The sequence below is a fragment of the Sciurus vulgaris genome, assembly GCF_902686455.1.
Source record: "Sciurus vulgaris genome assembly, chromosome: 5".
Lineage (NCBI taxonomy): Eukaryota > Metazoa > Chordata > Mammalia > Rodentia > Sciuridae > Sciurus > Sciurus vulgaris.
The window spans coordinates 132,235,156-132,247,376 of record NC_136465.1 but is presented as its reverse complement, the minus strand read 5'-3'; the positions used below and the strand labels follow the sequence as shown (position 1 = coordinate 132,247,376).

The 12,221-nt window shown below is 31.6% G+C and overlaps 1 protein-coding gene across 4 annotated transcripts in view; it reads right to left on the bottom strand.

Annotated features, from left to right (window-relative positions):
• The window catches only part of CNOT2 (CCR4-NOT transcription complex subunit 2), a 98,341-nt gene that overhangs the window by 56,323 nt on the left and 29,797 nt on the right, over positions 1–12,221 (bottom strand). For 2 of the 4 annotated variants that reach the window (XM_079142395.1, XM_079142399.1), the window contains exon 2: positions 8,684–8,756. In XM_079142395.1, coding sequence (XP_078998521.1) covers positions 8,684–8,756 — 73 coding nt within the window. Of the gene's footprint in view, positions 1–8,683; positions 8,827–12,221 lie in introns of those variants that run through there. The other 2 variants (XM_079142396.1, XM_079142397.1) reach the window with 2 other exon arrangements.

The window sequence follows — 12,221 nt, the reverse complement described above, 5'->3', positions numbered from 1 at the left end:
GGCAGAATGACTAGCATACTGAAAAACAGCTTAGAGAACTGACAACATAGTAATAAAAGACTACCCTAAATAAAATATATAGAGGGAAAAAAACAGTGACAGTAAGATGGGGGACAACTTCAGGGCAATCTAATCTGGAATCCCCATAGGACAGCAAGTACAGAAAAAATATTTAAAGAAATAAAGGACAAAAAATCCTTCAAATTTGATAAAAATTATGAAGACAGAATTTTGAAAAGCACCACAAACCCCATACACTATAGTCGTGAAGAAAATTATGCCAAGATACAACATAATCAAAACTATACATCAAATCAAAGATTCATTATCACATTTTAATTTTTAAATTTAAAATTTTTAAGCAAATCTTAATTGTAGCCAATGACAAAATGATACATTATGTACAGAAAACTAGAGATAAAAATGACAGCAATTTTTTTTGTTAGAAATTTAAGTCAGAAGATAGTGGAGCACATCTTTAAAGTTCCAAAAGAAAAATTATCAATTCTGAATTACTTAAGCAGCAAAAATATTCTTATAAATGGGGACACTTTTTCAAACATACAAACCCTAAAAGAATTTATCACTAGAATTAGAAAAAATTTTTTAGTACTTTACCTAGAAGGAAAATGATACCATAAAGAAGGGAAGAAAGGAAAAAGACAGGGAAGTAAGGAAAGAAAGTAGGCAGGGTAAGGGAGGGAAGAAATAAAAAAGGAAAAAGAGAGAAAGGAAAGGAAGAAAAAAAACCACCAAATCTATTTAATTATAGATAACAATGAAGAGCAGAAATAACACCATCAGTGCCCACAAAACTACAATGAACCATGAGAATGTGTGAACAGAGATCTAAGCAGAAAATATTTCCCTTAGAAAGTGAAGTTTCAGAGACCTAGAAAATTTATATATATTTATGTTTTTTGGTAACAGATTAGATTATTAAAATGCTCAAGAACAATTTAAAATGCCCCACAAAATACTGATTTATCCAACCAACAAATATTTACTGAATGCCAGCAAATTATTCTCAGATAGGGATACAGTAGTGAAAAAGACAGTGAAAATTCACTAGAGATGACATCTTTCTTTTTAAATGTATTGCTGAGCCTGGAAGGAAGGAAATAATATTCAGCACCCAGACATTTTAATTACATACACAAATAACTGGTATTATACTAACCACATTCTCTAATCACAATGGGATTACATGAGAAAGCAGCAACAGAAAGGCAAGAAAAACTTGATTTACATTTGGAAAATTAAACACTTAGGATTTAACAGCAGGAAAACAAACCCTACACAAAAGGAAAGCATTAAAAAGCACTGATGAATACTAAACAAAAATAAAATTTAAATGTAACTACATGAAGCTAAAATTTGATTCTTATGGAAGTTGATTAATCTCTACCAACACTGATAAAAAAAAAAGGGGAAAGGCACACAATAAACAATTTTAAAAAATGAAAAAAGTTCTGCAGTGAAAATACAAACATACAAGAATGTAGCATTATGAACAATTTCTTTACCCTAATAAGATATATCTACAAAAATTCCTATATCAAACATATTTAATGGTGACAACTTAAAATTTCCCTATAAGATAAGTAATAAGAGAAATACTACTACTAATACTTTTCAACATTGTATCAAAGATACTAATGAATTCAGAAAAGGAATGCAAGTCATAAAAATTACAAAGGAAGTTCCAAAACTGTCATTTTCAAATGATATGTTTATTTACATGAAAATACAAAAAAAACCTATAAATTAAAAGAATAAAAAAGTTAAGCAACATTGATGGTTACAAAATTCAATTTAGAAAGTAACTTTCATTACAATTTAACAGGAACACCTATAAAATATAATCTTAAAAAATACCTTTACAACCAAAAAAGCAACAAAAATGACTGGAGATTTACAAGTTTATTATTAAAAACATAAAAATTCAAGATAAAATATAGACGACCTCAATAAATGAATTCATGAATAGAAAGAATATCATGAACTTATCAATTCTTTCCCAATAAAAATAAAGCCAATGGAATTTCACTTATAAACTCAATACTTTTTTTTTGGAGGGTAGTCTTTTTTTTCAATAGTATTCTAAATCTGTCAGAGCAAAAGGTCAAGAAAAGTCAAGACATTCGTGAAGACAAGGATTAACAGAGAGACATCAAAATTTAACGAAAGTCTGTAGTTTAAAAAGCATGGTACAGGCATAGACTAATACATCAAAGTAATAGAATAGAAGAAACAAACCCATGAATTTATTTTAAAGAAAGAGTTTACAAAACAGCTAGAAAGCTAGCACTGCTGATGAGTTAAGGAAGGAGGAACAAATCAATATATGATGCTCATAATTGATTATCTAGGTACAGAAGGGAAAAAACTGGATTCTTATCTCATACCATATGCAAAAATCAATTTCAGATAGATTAAATTTAAATGTGGAAAAGAAATATGAAAAATCTTTCAAAAGACTACATAAAAAAACACCTTTATTTACTTAATTTCTATAGGAAAAAAATGTCTAAAAACACACCAATTTAAATCCTGGTATTTTCAAGTATCAGATCAACATAAACATTCCCAAACATTCCTAGAAGACCCCTTGTGGATTTAATACTCTTGAAATTTTAAAATGAGGCTTTGTTTCATATATTATTATTTCTCTAACTTCATGAAGTTCCCTCTTCTGTTGTTTTCATGTAGTTTTGAAAACATGATGGCTAGGTTTCTGAGGTTTTTTTTTTTTTTTTTTTACTGTTCCCCTTTCCCATTTTTATCTGGCCCTTTTCTTTTCAGTATCTCTGACTGCATGTCCTTCTCTATTATGAGTATCTCCTCAGCAGGGCCATAGGAGGAAGCACTGGTTTATCACTTGTTCCGGCAGCTAGGCTGCTCCAGTCATTCTAGCTTTTCTATGGGTCCTTTATACTCATCTAATAAGTTGACAAAATCTATCCCAATTTCAAAGTGGTTTATCAGCAGATACCTACTGGTTACTTTGGGCGCTCCCAGTCTTAGGTCCATTAGACATCTCAAGGCTTCCCTCTACTTTTTTCTTTTTTTTTAAATCCAGAAAAACTGATAAATATAGGTCTTTTTATTAGTTCTCTTCTGTTTATATGTTTAGGTCTCTGGGGATCCCGTGTCATCAATTTTATTTAAAAAATGTTCACAACTTTTGGTTTTGCTTTCAACCTGTTCTATTTATGTGGGAATTTAGAAAAATTAACAAAAACATCTAAGCTGTCATCTTAACTGCTACCACCCCAGAATACATGCAAGGCCTACTGAATAACTCTTTGCTTCTACATTTTCTCTGGTTCACAGAAATATTCGTACTAATGTGTTAACTTTCAATTTAATGACAAATATACTTTATGTTCATAAATGAAACAAATTAATTGCATGTAAATTATTTTTCTGAAAGAAAACTATTTCATATAGAAAGCCTAGGGCCTAAATTCCCCAAAGGAACATCACAATGAATACACATGGGTACTATCAAACTTCTACCTTAAGTGACTTAGGTTTTTTTGTTTTGTTTTGTGTGTATTTTTTTTTTTTTTTTTTTAACGTGCAGTGCTGGGGGATTGAACCCAGGGCTTGTGCTTGCAAGGTAAGCACTCTACCAACTGAGCTATATCCCCAGCCCTCTGACTTGTTTTTAAATACTCGGCAAAATTACTTTCAGCCTAGAAAAAGTATAAAAAATTACCAATACACTAATGGTTTCATAAACCAAGAGTCTTGAAACTTGCTTTTCAGATTAAAAAAAAAAGTCAATTCATTTAATGATTTCAGAAGATAAGGAAGAAAGTGCCATAACATATAACACATTCAAAGAAAAGCTACAACCATCATGTAGCAATGAGCCAAGCAATGGGGAACCTGGGAATTCATTTAACTTGGTAAGTCTATACTGGCTAGAAAAACTGGAAAAAGAGGAGCCAGGAATGCCAAATAAAATATCAAATTTAATTAAAAAAATACTTAGGTCATGGAGTCAAATGACTTATGCTGCTACTAACATGATCATAACATGAACAGAAGCATCACATTTAAAAATGTAATTATAAGTGAACAAAACATGAAGTCATACATGTTAATTTTTTTCTGACCCTTTGCACTATTTCTGGCTACAGACATTAAGTGAAGTCATTTGTTTTCAAGACTTTCAGGAGCAGAGAAAACTGTGAACCAGTTCACTGAACCAGGTACTTATTTTTTATATCATTTCTTCATCAGCTCACTTTTGTTCACTTTCATCCAACACCAAACAACAATAATGACTAAAACTGCCCTCATTTTTTTCTCTGGGCAACAGATTTACCCTAACAAATCTTCAACTATATTCGTTTACACAATATTCCCCTTGTTTTTGTTTCATTAAATTATGTATCTTTAATATACCATGTCACTAGCTTTGATGCTAGTGCTGTTTTTATTCATACTAGAAGGTATCCACAGAGTTAACTATGCCACAAAGCTATCAGTTTTAAGATACATCCTAAACTGCAAAGAGACAAAAACTTGCAATAATGTGTAACTTACCAAAAATGAAAAGGCATACTCATTGTTTGTTTACACTTACTTTTTTGGAGAGCAGAGGGTACTGGGGATTGAATCCAGGAGTGCTCTACTACTACACTACATTCCCAACCCTTTTTGAGACAGGCTGTAGCTAAATTCCTGAGGCTAGTCTTGAATTTGTAATCCTGCCTCAGTCTTCTGATTCACTGGAATTACAGGAGTGTGCCACCACACCTGGTTATAATTACATTTTTTTTACAGTGTACAGGTATGCACCACTGCAATTGGCTTAACTTGTATTTTAAATGCTTTATATTATGCAGAAGTCCTTGGTGAACTGTCAGATATGTTAAGTGTTAAACTGATATCAGGGAAATTGTTCAGGATTTTGGGTGTCTGGAAAGTCATTATTTTTTTTCCCATTCAAAACAAAGGAATATAGGGCACCACTTTCAAAAAAATAGTCACACATAAAGGAGGATGCACCTGTACTCATGGAAACACATTATGTAATAATATGAAATTAAGACTAATAGAACACAAAATTCAAATTAATGACTACTTCTAGGAAAGAAGGCAGAGGAAGAGATGGGACATGGAAATATCTCCATAAGTATAAATGAGCAAGCTGTAAAATACATATTTGTTAAAAGCAAAGACAACGAATCACATCTCATTTACTAGCAAGGATCAGAAAATATATACTCCAAACTATAAAGAGTAAAGATGTGAAGGTTAATTTCCACATTATATTTTAATATTTTTGTCAACAATTTTGCAATGAGTATCTATTAATTAGATGATTTTAAAAATTAAAAGAGGAAATTAGCTCATATTGAAAAGCTCCATTCAGAGTAACATCTAAAAATCTTGGCAGTATCAGTAGTAGGCTACCTAGCATATTTCCCTATTTCTTCATTTCTGTTCTTTCACTGTTTTATTTAATTGGCATTGAACCCTTATCTTTATAGGAGGTACCATGCCAGGCACTGGCAATACCAAAGTAGATAGTTTTAGTGTTCAGGAAGTTTGAAACTGCAGCAATGTCTAATGAAATTTTCTGCAGTGACAGAAACATTCTATCTGCACTATTCAAATATGGTAACTATCAACAGCATATAGCTTTTGAACATTTGAAATCAGGCCCATATGACTGACAAAATACAATTTTAATATTTAATTTATAAACTTAAATATAAGTAACCAGTTGTGGCTAGTGCCTTCAGTTTGGGACACACAGGTCTATAGGAAAACAAGAACAAACAGATAACTGCAATGTATTATGGTAAACACTAAACCAGAAGTATGCAGAAAGTTTATGGAAAAAGTGGAAGGAGCATTGCACCAATGGTAGGACAACTTCTGGAAAAATTCAAACCAAATTCTTGAATCGTGAAGAAAGGTGAATAAAGGTGACACATTAAATGAAAGGAGACAATATAAGTAAAGCCTTGCAGGTGTAAAGTGACATCGGGGATACTAAAAGTAGTTATGCGTTACTAAATGGAAAAGCTCACTATAGGGAATAACAGAAGAGGCACTGGAAAGGTGAAAAACACACGGTAGATAAGACTGTAGAAAGACTATGTATAATGTTTAGAAGCTTGAACAAGAAAGGAAAAGTCACTGGTAAATTAAACTAGTAATTAAGATGATGAAAATTTGTGTATGCTCCTATCTCGGATATTTTGAGTGTAAATTAGAGGAAGGTAAGAAAATTCTTGCAAAACCCTGACATTGCACTTCCATGAAGAAAGTCTGCTAATTCTTCTAAAATGAATGAACTGCAAACCATTTAAATAAATTGTCTTACCTGAACTAATATACCAATGTATCTATGCAAATAAATTTCAAGTACTATATTCAAACTCTGAATGTCTAACTGGGCTTAAGTTTCTAGTAAAAAAGAAACTATACAAAGTAGATGCCATTATAAAAATCAATACTTTAACCAAGCCCAATCTAAAAATCACTTTTAGCACACAGCTGAAGGAATGTAATGTACCTTCCTAAACTACATTTCTAAGGCTTTAATCAGGTTCATAAGGAAATGAGAACTGGAGAAATACTATCCTTATTAAACTGTGGAATGTTAGTATGCTATCAGGATGCTTGAATAAAGATAAGAATCAAGAACTTTCCAAAAGCAAAAAAGTCCTCAAATTAAAATAGTAATAAATATGGATATAAAGAAATTCTACTTTACCCATGAAAAAATAATAAAATTTCTTTAACAAGGTTTTTAAAAACCTAAATGAGTTTCATCTCAGAATATACAAACTAACTTATTAACATAAATATAAATGTTATTTTAGTAATTTTATTTAATACTCCTTTGACTATTCCATATGCTCTTAAACTAGACAGGAAATTATATTTCTATACATGTTCTTTTCAGAGGAAGCTTCAAAAATAAAATAATTTTACAATGCCAATGTAAACAATAGTTTTCAAGGATATTTCAACAGGCATTAAGCATCAATATGTAAGAACAAAGGAAAAAAGAAAAAAAAAAAAAAACTGAGCCAGCAAAACCATAACCAAGAATGCATTTCCAGGTAGGTGCAAATCCTATTAGCATTTGTGAATAAGGTGACTGGAATAATAGGGTATTTTTAGTGTGGTATGAGCTAAGAATGAGCAAATCTCTTCATATGTAAAGCACAATTTTGTTTTACTCCTTTATTAAGCAGAATTTTTGGAATTCTATGTGAATATGGTTCCTGAGGCAAATTAACTATACTGTATAATCATAACCAAAAAGTTCTCTACTCACACTTTACAAACTGGATAATGAGCACTAAAATGCCACCTAACCTACAATCTCAATATTCTGAAAATAATTTAGCAGAACCTACCAAGAGATGTAAAAGTCCAAGAAATATGATCAACCAAAATCTTACGGGTCAAGATTGGTGGACGTGGTTGTAAGGCAGGAAGAGCTACACCAAGTACAAATAATTAGCAAATTCTATATACATCAAGTCTACAGGACAAATCAGAAAAAATGGTTATTGGGAGAAATGATTCAACATAGCTCCAGATTACTCTGGCTTATTAAAAGCATAAAGGTCTGGCAAGAAACTTCACACATCAAGTTAGATGAAACTCTAAATAAAGATTAATTTAGACAAAGTATCTTTTTATCATGAACAGTACCCAAAGTTTGTCAAGGTAACTGTTATCACACTAGTTACCTTGACAAACTAGAGCAAATGAAACTGGTGGGTCAGGGAGAAAGGCTGGACACATGTCTGTGCAGGAAGCCTTAGAGGTGCATTTCTATGAGATTTAAACTATTTCTATTCTAGATTACTATAAGATTTAAGAAGGGGTCACTATCAAGTGAATAAAGCAGGTTTCCTTTAAAAAATTAGTCAAATGTTTCATTTACAAAAATCACTGTTTAATAGCATTATCTTTAAAATTCACCTTCTTTTCCTTTACAGTGCTGGGGATTAAATCCAGGGTTTCACGCATGTTAGATAAGTGATCTACCAATAAGCTACATCCCCAGTACTAAAATTCACCTTCTTTAAAAAGCTCAGAAAGAAATAGGAATGTTACATTTCAACTATCTTTTTGGCATCCCTACAAACTATATAAGGGATTGATACTATTAACCAACCTATTAAATGAGAAAACAAGAATCTGGCATTGTAAGAACAGCCAACTAATACAAATTTAATAGAATCTGGATCTTTAAATAACCTGGGTGCCTCATTTCTATTTCTTTTACATTCTATTCAATTCTGTCTATATTTTTATGAGTCTGTTATGCAAAATATAACCAAGACATAGGTTTTAGTCTTTCAGCAATATGTGTAAAAGCAATCAACACTTTGTTTCATGAACTATTACCTGGGTCCAACCACAAAGTCATAAACTGTGTATCAGATAATCTGTCTTGACATATATCAGAAAATTTATTGTGACAATAAATACATTATGAACATGCTTTATTTGAAAAATGTTCCCAACTATTTCAACTGTCAAATCTAATACATATCTTTAAAATCATAACCCAAATTTTCCAAATTAAGGTGTATTCTTTGGAATTTATTGGTTCCAATTAACTATAACATACTAAAACAGTTCAATGCTATATGACAAATAGAAAAAAGGGAAAAAAGAATGGCCTTACCTGGTAGTTTCTTTTCTCAGATAATGTATGTCCATCAGTCCTCACCATAGAGTCGTGTCCTTTCCTCACAGTACTGGAGGCAATCAAATAGAACTGTCACTCAAGGGTCGTGTCACAGGAAGGACCGCCCACCAGTTCTCCCTCTAGAGTGGAATTATCCAAAAGCCATCAAAATTACTAACATGAAAATATATGAACAGTAGCAAAACTATCCAATATGATACACAAAAACATGAGAAAGAAAACAAAAACAAAAAGTCATTATCATATACTCTATCTTTCCTCCTAGCCATTTAGGGCTAAAACTGGCAGACATACTTTGAGACAGAAATTATTACATTATGAAAAACTCTCCCCTCCCACACCTACTTTCTTTAATTACAACTGTCCACCAAACATCATTGTGAAGGAAGAAACTTAAAAGTAAATAAAAAATTAAGTGGGTAAAAAAAGCTCACTCATCAACTAATGCATTTTTTTCTTTTAAGTATTCTTTGGTTAGTCTCAGAAATATTCAATTAATTTAGATTCAGGCATGCTACATATTTCCCCCAAAGCTTACATATTTGGATAAGAAAGAAATGTAAGTTATACCATTACTGATTCATGCCACTCATGAGGTTTATTTCTGTGCCATAAAATGGGACTGCATTATATATTTTATGATAATTGAGAGATGCAAACTAATTCAACAGTCTATTAAATTTTACTCCACTGAAAAACAAATGCCAACTTTTACGGATGCTTTGGTCCTTTAGTCTTCCCAATTCATGCATATTCCAATAGAATTCACTTTTTTCACATTGGCAAAAACAATAATGGGGCCCATTTCTTAACCTAGACAGAGATAAATAAATCTAAAGTGACTAGGCACAGTCCACGTCAGGTACAAAAATCACTGAAGCAGAAACGTATATTGAAAATCAAACAATGAAAGACTCAAAGATGGTGTCTACGAAGAATTTATAAAGATATATTTTCACGGCAAATGTCTTGCAACTAAATTTAAGCAAAACATTTACCCTAAGGAAATAGTATTTATACCAACTGAACCAATAATGTTGCTAATGACTAATACTTATATTCAAACTTAGAGCCATTATTTAGTATCATGTGCAATATACTTTAGGAGAGGACAACAAAACCATCTAATTTATAATTCAAAAGGAGGGGAAACCAGTATTAGTAAAACTAACAAACACAGACATACATACACATGATTACCTCTAAAAACCAAACTGTTAAAAAGGGAAGAACCATTTTTAAGGAAAACAAATCATTAAAAAACTAACATTATTAGACTTCAATATTTAAAAGAATTCAGGAGATGATTACCTATCTTCTGGTTCTTTTTTTATATGTCTGATAATAAAGTCAGTGGAAGTGGTATTTTTACTCATTTTTTACCATCTTACATTATACATATTTGGATGAAATACTTGAAGATACCTTACTATGTGGCAATCTTATGTACCTTGAAAATTGAGTCCATCTCTCAAATATAGTAAGAGAGAAAGGTTTCTTAACCCTAAGTATATTTGCTACAAAAATGCAAATCCGGGCTAGGGTTGTGGCTCAGTGGTAGAGCGTTTGCTGGCATGTGTGAGGCACTGGGTTCGATTCTCAGCACCACATGTGAATAAATGAATAAAATAAAGGTCTATCAACATCTAAAAAAAAAAAAAAAGAAAAGAAAGAATGGGCTTTTTAAAAAAATGCAAATCCTTATCATTAAACAAGGGGATAGGTAATTCAAAAGGAAAAAATTACCAATAAACTGGATGTCTAAGAATTGTTAAGTGACACACACATTTGGCTCCAACTTAAGTTTTCTTGGTTGTCACAAAAAGAAAAAAGCATTATTATGCATCACCTAAACATTAATCCTTTCTTAATATTATCGTTTAATAATATTAGTAAATTTGAAAATAATACCTGCCTTAACATTAATATAGTATTCATGATGACTCTGAATTCAATGTACAATAGTGCAAAATTTCAGTCATTACTTATAGAGAGTACTTTCCTTCTTAAATGTTTATGTTAAAGTCCAGAGTACCTTCAAATTAGACTGGTTTCATCAAAAGATGTCTAAAATCTAAGATCAAGCAAAGTAATTTTAATACCTTAATGCCATACACACCTTTAACAACATAACCTAATTATACAGAAAATACTAGAACTGAATTCTTTGATCTTAACAATAAAATTAATATTTAATCTGTAAATTTACCAGATACAAGAATAATCTTCACTTTGGAGAACTACCACTTTTAGTATGAAAGAAAATCTTGTTCACTGTTTGTTTCTTTCTTTGGGGATAATTTCAAATATTTCATGGCCTAGGGTTTCAATCCATACCCAGCATATATGCTTACCAATATAGGAATTAACTATCTATGTCAAACTAAGAATCATGATCTCCTTTTAGTACACAAAAGAGGAAAGAATTGACAGTACTTTCTTCCAAATAAACACAAAAAGCTAGTATTTGTCACCACTATCTTCAATATATTAAAACGTTTGGTAATATATTCCCGAAAAAGTCCTACAAGTATCGAAGTCTAAAAGGACAACTACAGATTTACCAAACTTCAACGAAATTTTCTATAAGGCAGGGATGTCTTATATAACAGTAAACAAATACTCTTCTAACTTAAATAACCGTAGAAACAATGATTTTTAGACATTTAAACAGTCCTCTCAGGACAAAGATCATCAAGAAAAAGAGCATAAAGTGAGCTCTACCAGTGCTCCCAGCTCATTGCCTCTAGTTTTGAGGATGATAAGAAGGGGAAAGTAGAACTCAGTCAGAGCCCAACATTCTCATAGAATTAAACCAATGGTCTAAAAGTTTCCAGTTAGGGAAACACCAAAGCAGCTAGAATCTGTAGAACAAACAGAAGGAAGTTTTATTTCTGTTTTAAGGTTTCAGCTGAATAATGATTTGAATGTGCATGTGAAAAACTATCAAGTCTGGAGAAAAAGCCTCTGAAGAGGAATAGTCAAAACAATTCTCAGAGTTCATGTTCGCATCAACCAGAGCAGAAGGACTTCTTTACATGGGGTATCAAGTACAGTTCAGAAAGTAAAGAATGCCTCAACAATGAAATCAAATAAGCTTTAGACCAAAAGATGCTCTGGACCAGCACTAACAAAGCTTAAATGCAACCTCCAAAAAGATCATGATTCTAAGTAACACAGCTATGCCTCAAAAACAAATTCCAACAATATACAAAATAATTCAACACACTCTAGCATAAAAGAATGTAAAATTAAGTATGCAGCACTCAATCAAAATGCAGGAAATATAACCCCTGAAAAAGTGAAACACAATAAAAGGAAATAAATCGTTACATGATAGAATTAGTACACAAAAATGTTAAACCAGATATTACAAATACATTGCAAACACCCAAAGATAAAAAATGAATGTGACAATAATACAAGGTATAATAAAGACCCCAACTGGCAACACAAGGCTATTTCTTAAAGGTCACAGAAAAGTTTGTATCCTGATTTTGATGGTGGTTATGTG